This window comes from Heptranchias perlo, chromosome 7, assembly GCF_035084215.1.
Source record: "Heptranchias perlo isolate sHepPer1 chromosome 7, sHepPer1.hap1, whole genome shotgun sequence".
Lineage (NCBI taxonomy): Eukaryota > Metazoa > Chordata > Chondrichthyes > Hexanchiformes > Hexanchidae > Heptranchias > Heptranchias perlo.
The window spans coordinates 11,640,300-11,657,915 of NC_090331.1; the positions used below are offsets into that span (position 1 = coordinate 11,640,300).

Below are 17,616 nucleotides of genomic sequence, written 5' to 3' on the forward strand. Positions count from 1 at the left end.
CTCATTTAAAAAGTACCTGGATGTGTACCTGAAGTGCCGTGACCTACAAGGCTACGGACCAAGTGCTGGAAAGTGCGATTAGGCTGGGTGGCTCATTTTCGACTGGCCCGGACACGATGGGCCGAATGGCCTCCTTCTGTGCCGTAAATTTTCTGATTCTATGAAACCCTTTACTATGCTTAAGAATCAACTGAGAAATCAACATCGGTAGGGTTCCAGTTTTTTTTGACAAGGCGTGCACACACGGCCTGTAGAGAGAGACTCCACTTGCCTAGGTCCAGAGAGCTGAGGCGCAGGTTGGCAACAGCCAAAACCTTAGGAGCTCCAAGTGTGCATAGGGCTCCTGTCTGTGTTTCACCAGCTAAAAGTAGGTGGAAGAAGCAGATTCAATAGCAACTTTCAAAGGGAATTGGATAAATACTTGTAGAGAAAAAATTTGCAGGGCTATGGGGAATTGAATAGCTCTTCCAAAGAGTTGGCACAGGGCACGATGGGCTGAATGGCTTCCTTCTGTGCTGTATCATTCTATGATTCTATGAAAAGCTTCCGGCTTAGCACACAAAACACTGGTACTTATCCTGCTGGATGTCCCTACCAGTTAGCTTGCAGAGTTACCTGGAGCCAAAGTGGAAACGGGTCTTTCCCTCCAAGTCCCGTTAATGAGCCAGATTAGCTGGTAAACCACCAACAGCACCCTAGACTACAGACAGAGGATTGTCTTGATTCCAATCTTACAGGATTCATCAGAAATCATTTCTTTTTGTTTTAAATAGATGAGGGAGGAAAAGAGATCAATGTAAAGTGTCTAATCTTTTTTTTCCCCATTAGGTGAGGCACCAAGAAAGTCTTTTTTGGGAGTGGTGGACACACTTTGAATTAAGGCTAAACAAAGAGACCCACATTCAGGGTCTCACCTCAGAAATTGTGGTCCGGATGTAGTGAGTTTTAGATTAAGGGGAAATCAAAGTTTGGGAATGTAATTTATATTCAAAGTTCTGCCCCTTAGATGAACGTTGGCAGGTCTTTGACAGTGTCTGTACCTTGCTGGGCAGTCTGATGACATCATTGGAGGGGTGCTTCCCAGAACGGCTTCTTAGAAGACTGAAGGCTCCTTACTATCTTCAATTTCCCCAAAAGAAGCCATATTGTCTTGGATTCAAGAAGAGCAAATCCAGTGGTCTCTTCATATTACAGTTATTTAAGTGCAAGCAGAGATCTTTATTTTTTAAAGAAAATTGGAGTGCCTTGAACAAAAACAATCCAAGATTTTCCTTCTCGTCGAAATACACGAGAGAAGATATTCCTTTGCTACAGCAGTGGCATTGGATGGAAATTGAGGTGGGGAGCCTATCACTGGATCTAAGCATGAAAACTGGTGGCAGAAATTTAATTGACAGCATGTGACCTAAGGAAACTAGCCAATTTCCTTGCTTTCCCAATGCAGTCCTGCCGACACCAGGTAGCACCAGAGGAGGGACGGCGGAAAATGTTGAGGCAGCAGCAGGAAGACCACTGATGGCGGGAGAGGGCCTGGTCGATCATTATACAAGTCATAAAATCAATCATGTTTGTTCTTAAGATTACAGAGTCCTTTAAACAGACATAATTTAATATTTAAACATTTAATGATTTTGGTTAAATCCAAGAACAATTGTCTAATAAACTGTAGTTTTGTTCTATACTACAGATTTCCTCGCCTTATACAATCAAATTATAAATATTCCTACAGATTAAACATCACCATCTACATTCATGTTGGTGCAGATAAAAAGGGACATTATTGGTTTTGTTTAAAAATCAAGTCAAATTTAATTCAACACATTGCACAAAAGTAAATATAGAGACTTTGGTTTTTAATATACAAGATTATCATTCTTGTTCGACTATGTGGAACTATAATTAGGTTTCAAAATCCATTTACTTTAAATATGAAACCTCGGTGCTCAACTGAAGGTTTGCCAGTTCGACTAGATTTGTTGAAAGGTTAAGTTTCAGATACGTCAGAAGTAATATAAAAGGTAAATTCTTATTCCGAGAAATTCCAAATTCCAGGATGAGCCTGCTCTGTCGATTCTCCATCTTTTTTTCCTATATGGTATTACACAATTTCATTTTTTAAAAAAAGTTTCTAAGACTGTCAACTGTTAGTTTTGCACTCAACCTGTGATGTTTCAATGTTGTTAACTCTGACTGAGGCATCCTCCAAGCATGCATCTGAATGTACTTATAGCACCCCAAAGTTCACTTATGTCTCCAGATGAGCCTAGGTAGTTGTGCTCATGTGTTATTGTGATACAATACTCACTGTACACTTTACTTTAGCACTAAATTATGTAAAATGCCAGGATTGCCTTTGAGAATGTTCTAGAAGCCCATACCTTTCCCTCACGTTAAATTGTCAACTTAGAAAAGAATATTTGGATAGGATACAGAAGGGGTAATTCTGCACCCGTGCTCGCTGTGGGGAGCTATGCTCGCTGAACCAGGGTTACAATGTAATGGCCCTATCTGGAAGCCATGCTCCCCCGCTAGGAAGGTAGGTTGGAGAATTACCCCTATAGACAATTTGCACAAATTTTCCATAAAGATAGTTACAGGATAGACAATACTGGTGAACTAACCCACATCACACAAATAGCCAATACTATTTCATTCAGTACCAACTCACCCAACCCAAAGAAACTCTTACCATTTTTTAATTGTTTGGTTATTGATGGGGATACACCGAAGCAAGGCACCAGCCGTCATAAATAAGGCAGTGAGAACCACGGTTAGTCGCAACCCTGTGAAGAAAGCACAGTAAAAAAAAAGCTCAATCGCACTACACAACACTTTACAAAAAAACAGAATGGAGAGCACTTAATGAGGGGGGGGGGTTTCCAAACAAAAAAATCAATTCCTACCACCCCCCCCCTCCCACCGATAGTGGGAGTGAGGAGGAAATGCATTAACTTTGTAAATTCAAGAGAAAAACAGAACAAACCCTGGGGAAAGTTAAGAGCTACGTGCAGCTCATGAACCACAGCTTGCAAATGACCTCCCCAATATATAGTGGCAGAAGACCAGTTTCCCACACATGTTACACTATGAGAAGCATTTTCATCTACTATATCTATTTGTAGATCTCCAGAAGGACCAAGATATAAATAAAGCGCTCCATAAAAGAAAAAGAGGAGCAAGTTCAACATTTTCCATCTATTTTTTGTGTAGAAGTTCGATAGATGCTTTCTCTACTTGGTGCAGATAAGAATCATAGAATTTTCAGTACAAAAAGAGGTTATATGGCCCATTGTGCTAGTACTAGAGCTTCATTGGAGCTACTTGCTCTAATCCAAATTTTCAGCTCTTCCCCAAAGCCTTTGTTAATTACTTTCCTCAGGTATTTATTCAATTCCTTCTTAAATGTAATGATTGGCTCCGTTTAACAACTACACGCATTTATAAAAAGGACCGCTAACATAGCAAAACATCTAAAAGGCAAAAGCAAAATACTGCGGATGCTGGACATCTGAAATAAAACAGAAAATGCTGGAGAAGCTCAGCAAGACAGGCAGCATCTGTGGAGAAAGAAACAGAGTTAACGTTTCAGGTCGAAGACCTACTTGCTCTGTACTTGCTTAAAAACTGTTAACTCTTTAACATCTTCCAATTCTGACGAAAGGTCATCGACCTGAAATGTTAACTCTGTTTCTTTCTCCACAGATGCTGCCTGACTTGCTGAGCGCTTCGCCAGCATTTTCTGTTTTTACATCTAAAAGACACATCACAAAGGTGAAAATTGATATTTCAGTGTGGGAGGTAACTGCCTGTATTTATCCTGCCCTAATTCCCACCCCCAATCACTCCTAATCTTGTCAACCTTCATTAGCTCCTCAAACCCAATTGCATTGATTAAGGCATTATTGTCCTCGTTTAAAACTTCCTCCGTATGGGAGGTAACTGAAAGTACGGTCAAAAGGGCAGGTTTTGAGGGGGACTTTGAGTTGGGGAAGGGAAGTAGTAAGACAAAAGGGTTTAGGGAGAGTGTTCCAGAGTGAGAGGCCAAATGGTTGTGTGGAAGTGCATGAAGGGATACTTGACCATATTAACTCTTTATTAACTCACATAATAGGTTTAGCTACAGCACACATAGAAGCACAATTGTGTAATTACGTTTGAGCCTTGGTATGTTGATAATTAAGCCTAGTACAGCCTGGCCTCCCTTGAGATAAGGATGTAGCTGACTACAGAATATAATAAGAATAGAGTTTGTGAACGGCCATGTAGCCTTGAGACTGGCTTCAGCCTTACTGATAACAAGAAACAGGAATGTAGAGAAAAGAGATAACTGACATCTGCTCAGGCCTACGTGCAAGGTAACAAGATGGCTATGGATGTTCGGGGGCAGGCTCACTACTTGATTGACCAACTACCTGAGCCAATAAAGAATGTACGTATACGCCCATATTCTGTAACAGGTGGGCGTTGTCTACTGAATTGTATAAACATGAGCTATTTCATTGACTCGGCGAAGTTGTACCCTCAACCATTGTTTGAGGTGCTCTTCCACTTGTATACAAGTTGGGGTTCAATAAAGTTTCTCTTTGTACTACTTTGTTTGGGTGTTAATGCATTTGTATAGTGTTAAGTTTCGACAGTTGAAGGCTCGATCTCTAAAGGAGGATTGAAGGGATGGAGTATGCAAAAGGGGTCATTGCGAGCAGAGTGGAGGCTGCATGTTGGCATATAGGCCAGAGGAGGTTAGCGGCGAGGAGCAACAAAGTCACTGAGGAAGTTTTAAATGAGGACAATAATGTCTTAATCAATGCAATTAGGTTTGAGGAGCCAATGAAGGTCAACAAGAATAGGAGTAATTGGGGTGGGAATTAGGACAAGATAAATGCAGGCAGCAGAGCTTTGGACAAATTATCATTTTATGTAGGATGGAACTCCAGAGTGAAGTTAAGCTTGAGGTGACAAAGGCATGGATGAGGTTTTCCATGGCAGTGGAGGCAAGGAAAGGATGGATGAGGGAGAATGATGTAGAAAATTAGTACAGCCACACGCAGTCACAAGTCAAAGGGGTGGGGCTAAGGGTAGCTGTGTTTTGGGGAGTTGATGTACAGGGTGAGTTCAAGTGAGTACAGAGAAACTTGGTAAGGGTCCAAGGGAAATTTAAGTAAAAGTTAAAATCACTAAGGATAAAGGAGTCACCCTGTGCAAAGGCTGAGGAGAGAAGACTTCAGTGACAAAGCTGCCAGCGGACTTGTAAGAATAAGAGGTCTGAAGATGAGGTGGTAGAGTGTGAAATGTTCAAAGGAAAACAAAGTGTTGCAACAGTACAGGAACAGGCCAAGATGGAACCTGGCGATGAGAACTATGCTGCTGTCCCAACAACTAGGGCAAAGCACAAGGTGAAACATGCAACTAGGCAGGGGGGCTCAGCAAGGGGGAACAAAAATAATTAATAAAACTACTGGAATAGAAGCAGAAGGTTTCGTTGAAATAAAGTGAAAAATTCTCAAGAGAAGAAATGGAAAGAGGCCATGAGTTAGAGAGATCAAAACACTGCTGTATTTTTGATATTCTTTTTCTTGTAAAAGAAGTGATAAATATCAACATTCTAAAAAATTGGAGTCTGGATTGAGTACTGTGTGTGTGAATGTACAAAGTATTTGAAACAAAATTGAAGCCTTAATAACTATGAAGGGACAGGATATAGTGGGTGTAACAGAGATGTTGTTGGCCAGAGGCTGCAGAAGACTGCTGAGCTGAATTCGAAGTGCTAACAAAGACTCTGACCTTTTGAACTGAGGTGACCTGGAGTTCAGTCACTGGTCTGAACTGGCCAGAACCGGTTTGAATTTGTTCCGCTTCTTACAGAGACAAAGGAACGGTGATGCTACCTGGGCCCTTGGAACAGAGCCAATCAGGGGATGACATCGGTCACTCCAGCAACTTTGAGCCAACCGGAGAAGACAGCATCGTTCGAAAAGACAGACTTGGGGAATAAAAACTGAAGAGTTGCTGGTTTGGTCCGAGTGTGTGTCTTTGTTTGTTTGTGAGCAAGAGAGTGAGACAGTGTGTGTTTTTGTTGGTGTGTGTTTGTGTCTTTGTTTGTGAGGGAGACTCTGGGAGACTCTGGAGACTAACCCTCGTGGAAGTGAATACCTTACGTCAGGGACGTAAAGACTGCGTCAGGGACGTGGAGACGACGTCGGGAGTAAGAGGGAGAATTGCCTGGCCAGCAGCGTCTCTCTTTTCCGGGTAATATAATATCCTTTCTATTCTGGGCCCACTCCGGGAGTGTTGTCAGGAAAACCTAGTGGGTGTGCGTTTAAAGCCTAATACTCGGGGAGTATTACTAGAGAAACCTAGTGGGTTTGCGTTTAAAGCCTAATACTCTGGGAGTATTACTCAGGAAACTTAGTGGGTGTGCGTTTAAATCGTAGTTAAACGGAGTATAAACCTGTATAACCTGCTGTAAACTACATGCCTATATCTAACTAGACGTATAAGTGGTGTGTACATGATCTAATAACGTTAATAAAGCGAATTGAGAATTAAGAGAGAATTGACTCTTCCTCTGTGTACTAAGCCAAAACCGTTAACCGGTGACTTCCGGTCAACAACGTTATTGGGAAATAGCAATCACAACATAGGTCGATGTAATAATAGAAAAGGACAATGATGAGGCAAAGTTCAATTGAGTTAAGAAGGTATCAGATCCAAAGAGACTGGGCAGAGAAGTCAGCAAACAGGTCGATGGATCAGCAGCGGGAAATCTTCAAAAGTGAAATGGTTAGAGTACAAAGTAAATCTATTCCTAAAAGGCAAAAAGGGGGTGCATTAAAAGATTAGAGTTCTGTGGATAAAGAGAAAGAATATTAACTACACAAACTTAAAAAAGGAGGTATATGATAAAGTTAGGACTAACAATACTAAAGATAATCTTAGGGTACAGGAAGTGTAGTGGGAAGGTTAGGAGGGATAAAAGAAAAGGAAATAGGTTAGCAGGAAACAGTAAGGGCTTTTATAAGCATATAGAAAGTAAACAAATAGTTAAAGGGAGGGTTGGACCACTTATGGATGAAGGAGGGTGTCATGGCAGAGAATTTTTTTTAATTTGCATTGGTCTTTATAAGATGATAGAAGTGACAATGTAGACGTATTAGAGGAAGATACGGAACAATTTTTAGAGATAACAGTAGAAAAGGAATTGGTTCTAAAAAGAAAATCAGAACTCAAGCTGGTAGTTACTGGTATGATAGTGTAGTGGTTATGTTATTGGACCAATGATCCAGAAAACACAAGTTCAAATCCCACCATGACAGTTTAAGAATTTGAATTCAATTGTTCTTGAAAATTCCAAAATAAAAAACTAGTATCAGTAAAAGTGACCATGAAGCTGTCGACTGTCATTAAAAACCCAACTGGTTCATCAATGTTCTTTAGGGAAGGAAACCTGCCGTCCTTACCTGGCCTATGTGAGCCCAGTCCGTAATTGTTCTCTGAAGTGGCCTAGCAAGCCACTCAGTTGCATCAAACCGCTATACTGCAGCAGCTCAAGAATAAGGCCCACCACCTTCTCAAGGTGTCAGCAGTGGCTCAGTGGTAGCAGTCTCGCCTCAGTCAGAAGGTTGTAGGTTCAAGTACCACTCCAGAGACTTGAGCTCAAATCCTAGTCTGCGCTTCAGTGCAGTACTGAGGGAGTGCTCCACTGTCAGAGATGCTGTCTTTCAGATGTGAAATTAAACCGAGGCCCCACCTGCCTTCTCAGGTGGGGGTAAAAGATCCCATGGCATTATTTCGAAGTGCAGGGGAGTTCTCCCTGGTGTCCTGGCCAATATTTATCCCTCAACCAACATTACTGAAACAGATTATCTGGTCATTTATCTCATTGCTGTTTGTGGGAGCTTGCTGTACATAAACTGGTTGCCACGTTTTCCTACATTACAATACTTCATTGGCTGTAAAGTGCTTTTGGATGTCCTGAGGTTGTGCAAGGCACTATATAAATGCAAGTCTTTCTTTCTTTCTTTCTTTCAAGACAACTAGGGGTGGCAACAACCCATTGCATGAAAAAACTTCTTCCCTCCTTACGCTTCTAATAGTAATCCTAAATTTATGCCCTTTGTCACTGATTCACTGACATGTATTTCATTAGTCCCCTCTCAACATTTTGCAAACTTCCATTAAATCTCTCTTTAATCTCTGTGCTCCTGTGAATACAGTGCTAGTTATTCAAGTATATTGTAGTTACATCCTCTTATTCCTATCATCCTAGTGAACCTACAATGAAAGAATATCTATCAATATTCACTAAATTATCACATTTAGGCAGTGTTGCTAAAAATATATTTTGGTAGCGGAAGATATTGCAACACAAGGCTTGTGAAAGTCCAACGAGAGTCATGCGAATATTTTGTTATTACACAATTCAACACGTGATGTATGAGGCTTGGAGAAATTGGTACGGCCCGCCTAGTGTCTCTTGCAAATAGTCAGTTTTCATTTTTTCTCCCACATGGTTTTAGTGTGTTGTAAGTGTTAGAAACAGGAAGGGGCAGGCAGTTACACGGTTTCACAATTAGAAGTGGTCCTTCGGGGAAAAAAAAAGACCAAGCATGTCATTTTCATTATGTGAGCAGGCCTATTGCAAACAAGAGATGCATCCACGGTGCATCGATTTCAAGAAAGAATGACATTTTCGACTATTCAGTGAGCTTCAGTTATTGAAGATAAATAAAATGAAAAAGTGTGTATATTTTTTGAAAACACATAATGCCTGATTTTCTATGAAGGCCCACCACCACCAACAAGGATGGGCAATAGATGCGGCCTTCACAGCATTGTCTACATGTCGAGAACAAATAAAAAAAGACTGGTTATAAAGCACTTTGGGACATCTTGAGGATGTGATAAGGTGCTTTCTAAAAGCAAATTCTTTCTTCCTTCCTTAGATGCCATTACACTAGTCCTGGGTTTGAACCCGGCAGTCAGATGTGGCACTGAACATGCACTTCTAGCAAGGGTCATTGGATAGCAGTTAGGAATGGCAAACGGGGCTAATTCCCCTATGCTGGTACTACTGAGGTCAAACGTAACAACCGCACTGTTACACTTGACGCACCCCCACCCCCCCCAACTCCCTTCCCCCAGCCACACAGAGCAATGATCAAATCTGGAACATTTCTGGTCTATACAGCTCAAAACCATATCATGTAGGGAACTTCTTTGCTGAACTGTCTAATTTTTTAAGCCCTTTCTTAACCTCTTCAAAATGTTAACTGGTTATTTGTAGAAGCTGAAAATGTCAGGAATACAACTCAAGAGCCACATGTGACATTTATAATGATTCGACTGGTATCAATTATGGGTGTTCCTCATTTGTCTCGCATGCTAAAGGCAAATGCTGCAGTATCAGCAACCTGTTCAGAGTGAATCCTGAATTAAGCTGGGTGTTTTACAGATTCCCGTCACGCGATCACAGACACACCCCTTTCATGGGCAAAACAGAATGGTGCAGGAGAGTTTTTTTCCACTCCAGTCTATTTAATTACCCAACCTAGGTATATGGCACAAGTTCTTCTATATTTCATTACGCAGAAGGTATTTAATCAGATGGCGTAATAGAACAAGACAGCAGGAACTGTCAACACAAAGGTGCACTGTTGTACCTTATGCATATACTGGTACCTATAAAAACTCATGAAAGGTTCTTGTGCATAGGGGAAAGTAACCTGTTGGCACTGGCACCTATTCACTAATCAATCCATCAAGCCATTCATATTGCCAGTGTAAAAAATTTCCACACCGAGCTTCGAGTCCCTACATTGTAGCATGAAGTTGTATAACTTGGGCAGGTAGGTGGGGAGAGAATGGAAATAAAAGTCAGAACCTCTGGACCTGGGATCTCTGTGGACAAAGTCAGCTCTCTCTCTTGGGAGTTGCATAGGATCTTTATGAAATATGTTTGTGCAGTGGCAACGTATGTCTCCATTGTTGCAGATTCACAGTATAGTTGGTGCTGGTCCATGATATAAATTAGACAAGTCAGAGGCCATATGGAGTGCTGGTGTAGGAAAGAGAGAAAAATAAATGATACCAGTGCAGTTGTATGGGGTACTTTGTGGTTGAATGTTAAGGGTATGCTTTATTTTAAATTGATGACCAATAATAACCCACTTCTCAACTGTAGAATATAGGAATTGCCTTTTCACCCCATCAAAAACTCTTCATATTTTCTACTCACCCTATCAAAACCCTTCAGAATTTTAAAAACCTCTATTAAAGCTCCTCTTAGTCTTTGCTCTAGTGAATATAGCCCCAGCATCTCACGTCTCTGCACATAATTATACTTCATCATCAAATAGTACCATGGGATCTTGGACATTCACCTGAATAGACAGCTAGAGCAGTGGTTTAACGTCTCATCCAAACCACGACACCTTTGACGATGCAGCACTCCCTCCGTACCGCACTTAAGTGATGGCGTAGATCCACAGAGCAGCTTGAACTTACAACGTTCTACTCAGAGGCTACCAACTGTGCTAAGCTGATACTAGCATTAGAACAGGACTTGTACTGTACAGGTATTGGGCATCTCCACTTACATTGGCTTTTGAGGTAACCATGCTTACCTTGTTCGCTGTACAAACACTGGATTAATCAGATTCACATGCAAACTCTTGCATCCACTTTCCTATCACTTCATGAGTTCATCCTATTTATGCCATGGTGCAGTTTCATAATCCATCACAATAGGAAAGGGTACCATTCCCCTCAACTCCCATGCAGTGGTTTTCTCCTAATCAATGTGCATAAAGGCAATAATAAAGGGCTGGAAGAATTTAATTGTCCATGCATCACTTGCTCAATTAGAAGGGCAGTCATCCTCAATCTACACTCTCATATGCATTGAGCAGAAATCTGGAACCAGACTGCCGGTGGACACCCTTGTGTAGTTTGGAGGAGGGGGGTGGGTAAAGAATAAGACAAAAGCCTTTTTAAAAACTTTTTTTTTTGAAATGACCAAAAACTATTAAAATAAGGAGTAATGAGAGTCCACATTTTTAAAAGTTAAATTTTAGTTGCTTGGCAGTCATTAAGACTTACCGCACTGTTAAAACTTAGTTTAGATCTGTATTTTTAAGCATACCTGTTCGGTGGTCTAATTAGTTACTTTCCAGCTGGGCAGATAAGCAAGTTTGCACTTTTTCAATGATCTCCCTGATTGCAGCAGGCGATGGCCCTTTAATTTGAAGCTGGCATATCGCTGGCGAACCACTAGGAGTAAGTTCCGGATTTCGGCATTTCACTGTGCATGTGCAAACGCCACTAACAACGGAGAGTGCTGTTGAGCTCTCCGTTATTTTGAGAGCGATTTCTGTCCCAATGTGTTTGTATCAAATTACCTTTTCCATTATTTTAATAGAGTTGGCAAACCATTTAAAACAAACAGGTTAATTCCACCATTAAAATAGTAAAGATGTGAATTTGATAAGAGTTTGCATGATAACATAATTTCCAAGCTCAAGAATTTATTCTGTTTAAGATTTTCACTGTTAATTGTGTCACTTTTGTGATGGTGTGGGAATTTAAATTCTTGCATCCCTTTATTATTGCCTTTGTGCACATTAATTAGGAGAAAGCCACTGCATGGGAGTTGAGGGGAATGGTACCTTCTATGTTGGGATTATGAAACTGCACCATGGCATAAATAGGATCAACTCATGGAGACAGGAAAGTGGATTCAAGATGTAAGGATGTTGTTGCCAAGTTCCCGAATGTTATGTTGCACTACTGGTCTGAGACCAGTAGCTGCAGAGAGCTGCTTGTAGTTGGCAAAAGATGACAGACCTCCCCCCTGCCCTTCCTTCAACTGCTTTCAAGTCTCAGCTTGGTTCAGTTGGTTAGACTCCTACTTCTTTGTCAGAAGGTCGCAAAGTCGAGGTCCACTCCAGGAGTTCAGCACATAATCCAAGCAGATCCTCCAATACAGTACTGAAAGAGTGTTGCTTTGTTGGAAGTGTAGTCCTTCAGATAAGATGTTACACCAAGAGCTCATCTGTACAGGTGGATGCAAAAAATCCCATAGCACTATTTAACAACAACTTGCATTTATATAGCACCTTTAACTTAGTAAAACATCCCAAGGCGCTTCACAGGAGCGATGCGTCAAACAAAATTTGATACCAAGCCAGATAAGGAGATATTAGGACAGGCTTGGTCAAAGAGGTAGGTTTTAAGCAGTGCCTTAAAGGACGGGAGAGAGGTACAGAGGCGGAGAGGTTTAGGGTGGGAACTCCAGAGTTTAGAGTGGAGGCAGCTGAAGGCACGGCCGCCAATGGTGGAGCGATGAAAATCGGGGATGCGCTCCTCCAATTCTGGCTTCTTGCGCAGAGATTTCAGAGGGTTGTAGGGATGGAGAAGGTTACAGAGATAGGGAGGCGAGTTCTCTCAGTGCCTTGGCCAACATTCCTTCTTCAAACTCCAAAAATATGTTTATTGATCATTCATATCATTGTTGTTTCATGAGGCCCTGTGTGGAAAATGGCCGGCAGCTGCTGTATGTTGCCATTATAATAGTAACTGCACTTCAGAATAATTTATTGTGCGTGACGAACTTTTGAGATGTTTCGGAGAGCCATGTTGAGACACCATGTAAATGCAAGTTCGTTCTTTCTCGGACTTGAAAAGTATTAACTCCACTATGGTGTCAAGCCAGCTCCTAAACTGGACCTCCTAGCCAGTTAAAAAACATACTTCTGTTTAAGTCAAAGAAGAAATGTTTTGAATGCACAAATGCTTCTACCTACCTTCGCAGAAGATTTAAAACCCACTCGCCTGCCAGCACAGGTCTGCAAATGTGTTTAAGCGCGTGACGGTGAAACTGCAAATCACAACAAAGAGCATCCTGCTGTATAACATGGGTCTTACCAGCTGCAAACTACGTGCTTCTACTGGTCTCAGACACTAACACAGTATAACCACAGCCTTTAGGAGGAAATTGTCAACTCAAACCGAGCTTCCTAAAATGCTGACGTGATGACAAACAAGAGGTGCCCTTGGGGCATCTGACCAAGTTCTACTGAGTTATATAGTTTCGAATGAACTGTTGTACAGCAATTTTTATGAATATGAATTTTATTTATATCCTAGTTCTCATCCCACCCCCACAGTGCATTTTATTTTTAACTTGCCTCATATTTACATATTTCTGGGTAAGTAAACAACAGGTTACTTAAATTGCTCAGAACACAATATAACAGGTATACAGGGGTATTTTTTTTTTTGGGGGGGGGGGGGGGGGGGAAAGAGGGGGGGGGGGAGAGGGGGGAGTTAAATTCACTCATGAAAGATCTGCCTAAAGCCAAGGTTCACTGTTATGTTCCATTTTAAATAGATTTATTTAATGATTTTTTTAAGTAGATAATTTGAAAAATTATAGGACCAAGCTGATATTAAATTACACTTTCCACAGAAACCCCCACAGAAGTGCTTCAAGCAACCACATTTTGTCTCAGAATGCTCTGGAAACTTTATTTCAGTTGTCAAATTACAACAATTCCCAGGAAAGAGATACAGAAAAGGGTTACTGAATTAATCATGCAAAGTAAGATATGTAACAGATCACTGAACAATGAAGGCCATTTTGAAAACATGTACCTCTTCCCCCTCACCCCAGTACGTCACAGGTGTCACACCATATTTATAGTAGAATGGACATCATAATCTAAATGGTTCATCTTCAGAATGAAGACGATGAGGTCTCTATTAACAAAAACTTACAATTATATAGCGCCCTTAATGGAGTAAAACGTCCCAAAGTGCTTCATAGGAGCATTATCAAACAAAATTTGACACTGAGCCATACAAGGGGATATTAGGACAGGGTCACAGAGGTAGGTTTTAAGGAGTGTCTTAAAGGAGGAGCAAGAAGTAGGAAGACAGAGGGGTTTAGGGTGGGAATTCCAGAGCTTAGGGCCCAGGCACCTGAAGGCACGGCCGCCAATGGTGGAGAGATGAAAATCGGGGCTGCGTAAGAGGCCAGAATTGGAGAAACATCGAGATCTCGGAGGGTTGACGAGCTGGAGGAGGTTACAGAGATAGGGAGGGGCAAGGACATGGTGAGGTTTGATAAAAAAGGATGAGAATTTTAAAATCGAGACGTCGCTGGACCAGGAGCAAATTCAGGTCAGCGAGCACAGGGGTGATGGATGAACAGGACTTGGAGTGAGCTAGGATACGGGCAGCAGGGTTTTGGATGAGCTCAAGTTTACATAACTTAAGCAGGCAGAATCCCATACCATTCAACACAGCACTCCCCCTCCCAGTTCTCAGTAACTTTTGATGCAGCAGTGAAGGGAAGAAAAATAAAAACAACCAAGGGTAGCTCCTGATCACTGCACAGTTCTATTTGTATAGATTGCTCCATCAGCCACGAGTGAAGTCCAAGCACCAACAAGGTAGGATTGGCATCCATTTAAATTAGAGGGCGCAAAGGAGCCTGAACCACTATTTTCTAGTGTATTTTAAAAGGAGCACTCTCTTCATGAAAGTGTTTGCAAACCTGTTACCAAATTCATTCTAAATACACAACACACTTCACAACACATCAGCTGCATGACCGCCACAACAAGAAGTCTCACAACTCTTCTCAACGCTAAACTTCAACAGGTAAGGCTTGCAACTTGCTTTTTCAATACCCTCACGCTCCTCTTTCTGCTGCATGATTCTCTCTTTCCCTTTCCTTCCCCAACTCAACAACACCAAGACACAGTGATTAGCATCTTGCATAAAACCTTTTAGTTTGAAAACATAGCAGAAGCAGCAACTCAAGTTCCCAGAAGTCAGGTTACCACCTGCAACCCAGGGTGTTCTACAGAAACTTATATATTTTTTAATTACTTTTGCCTTCATGTCTTATTAAAATTGAAATCCATTATTTCAGTTGGCTTATGTTGGGGGGGTAGTGCTTTAAGATCTTTTTGGTTGATTTTCACATGGGAGATGAAATTTAGCATTGAGAAGTGTGAAGTGATACATTTTGGTAGGAAGAACGAGAGGCAATATAAACTAAATGGTACAATTTTAAAGGGGGTGCAGAACAGAGTGACCTGGGGGTATAAGTACACAAATCTTTGAAGGTGGCAGGACAAGTTGAGAAGGCTGTTAAAAAGGCATATGGGATCTAGGCTTTATTAAGAGTACTAATCCTTTACAAACACTGGTCAGGCCTCAGTTAGAGTATTTTGTTCAATTCTGGGCACCACACTTTAGGAAGGATGTCAAGGCCTTAGAGAGGGATTTATTAGAATGGTACCAGGGATGAGGGACTTCAGTTATGTGGAGAGACTGGAGAAGCTGGGATCGTTCTCCTTAGAGCAGAGAAGGTTAAGAGGAGATTTGATAGAGGTGTTCAAAACCATGAATGGTTTTGATAGAGTAAATAAGGAGAAACTGTTTCCAGTGACAGAAGGATCGGTAACCAGAGGACAAAGAATTAAGGTGATTGGCAAAAGAACCAGAAGCGACATGAGGAAACATCCTTTTTTACGCAGCAAGTTATGATCTGGAATGCACTGCCTGAAAGAGTGGTCGAAGCAGATTAAATAACAACTTTCAAAAGGGAATTGGATAAATACTTGAAGGGAAAAAATTTACAGGGTTATGGGGAAAGAGCAAGGGAGTGGGACTAATTGAATAACTCTTTCAAAGAGTCAGCACAGGCACGATGGGCCAAATGGCCTCCTTCTGTGCTGTATCCCACTATGATACTATGAATTAAGAGCAATACACCTTCACGTTATGATCCCAACACCTGCCCCCACAGCTCTAAGAAAAAGAATTGCATTTATATACAGCCTTGCACAACTTCAGGACATGCCAAAACACTTTACAGCTAATGAAGTACTTTTGAAGTGTAATCACTGTTGTAATGTAGGAAACGCAGCAGGCAATTTGTGCACAGCAAGGTCCCACAAACAGCAATGAGATAAATGACCAGATAATCTGTTTTTAGCGATGTTGGTTGAGGGATAAATATTGGCCAGAACACCAGGAAGAACTCGCTCATTCCCTTTCCCATCGCCCTCCCCCCCCCCCCCGCCCCCAACACAATCGCCCTCCCTCCAGCCGCCCGACCCCCCCACACAATCGCCCTCCCTCCAGCCGCCCGACCCCCCCACACAATCGCCCTCCCTCCAGCCGCCTGCACCCCCTGCAACACAATCGCCCTCACTCCAGCCGCCTGCCCCCACCCCATCGCCCTCCTACCAACCGCCTGCACCCCCCCCAACACAATCACCCTCCCTCCAGCCGCCTGCACCCCCCCAACACAATCGCCCTCCCTCCAGCCGCCTGCCCCCACCCCATCGCCCTCCTACCAACCGCCTGCACCCCCCCCAACACAATCACCCTCCCTCCAGCCGCCTGCACCCCCCCAACACAATCGCCCTCCCTCCAGCCGCCTGCCCCCGCCCCATCGCCCTCCTACCAGCCGCCTGCCCCCGCCCCATCGCCCTCCTACCAGCCGCCTGCCCCCGCCCCATCGCCCTCCTACCAGCCGCCTGCCCCCGCCCCATCGCCCTCCTACCAGCCGCCTGCCCCCGCCCCATCGCCCTCCTACCAGCCGCCTGCCCCCGCCCCATCGCCCTCCTACCAGCCGCCTGCCCCCGCCCCATCGCCCTCCTACCAGCCGCCTGCCCCCGCCCCATCGCCCTCCTACCAGCCGCCTGCCCCCGCCCCATCGCCCTCCTACCAGCCGCCTGCCCCCGCCCCATCGCCCTCCTACCAGCCGCCTGCCCCCGCCCCATCGCCCTCCTACCAGCCGCCTGCCCCCGCCCCATCGCCCTCCTACCAGCCGCCTGCCCCCGCCCCATCGCCCTCCTACCAGCCGCCTGCCCCCGCCCCATCGCCCTCCTACCAGCCGCCTGCCCCCGCCCCATCGCCCTCCTACCAGCCGCCTGCCCCCGCCCCATCGCCCTCCTACCAGCCGCCTGCCCCCGCCCCATCGCCCTCCTACCAGCCGCCTGCCCCCGCCCCATCGCCCTCCTACCAGCCGCCTGCCCCCGCCCCATCGCCCTCCTACCAGCCGCCTGCCCCCCGCCCCATCGCCCTCCTACCAGCCGCCTGCCCCCCGCCCCATCGCCCTCCTACCAGCCGCCTGCCCCCGCCCCATCGCCCTCCTACCAGCCGCCTGCCCCCGCCCCATCGCCCTCCTACCAGCCGCCTGCCCCCGCCCCATCGCCCTCCTACCAGCCGCCTGCACCCCGCCCCATCGCCCTCCTACCAGCCGCCTGCCCCCGCCCCATCGCCCTCCTACCAGCCACCTGCCCCCCCGCACAATCGCCCTCCTACCAGCCGCCTGCCCCCGCACAATCGCCCTCCTACCAGCCGCCTGACCCCCCGCACAATCGCCCTCCTACCAGCCGCCTGCCCCCCCGCACAATCGCCCTCCTACCAGCCGCCTGCCCCCCCGCCCCATGACCCTCCTACCAGCCGCCTGCCCCCGCCCCATGGCCCTCCTACCAGCCGCCTGCCCCCGCCCCATGGCCCTCCTACCAGCCGCCTGCCCCCGCCCCATGGCCCTCCTACCAGCCGCCTGCCCCTGCCCCATGGCCCTCCTACCAG

The 17,616-nt window shown here is 44.4% G+C and overlaps 1 protein-coding gene across 2 annotated transcripts in view; it reads right to left on the reverse strand.

Annotated features, from left to right (window-relative positions):
• Positions 1–17,616, reverse strand: part of slc49a4 (solute carrier family 49 member 4) — a 56,123-nt gene that overhangs the window by 37,332 nt on the left and 1,175 nt on the right. For both annotated transcript variants that reach the window (XM_067987082.1, XM_067987081.1), the window contains exon 2: positions 2,690–2,783. In XM_067987082.1, coding sequence (XP_067843183.1) covers positions 2,690–2,783 — 94 coding nt within the window. The remainder of the gene's footprint in view (positions 1–2,689; positions 2,784–17,616) is intronic.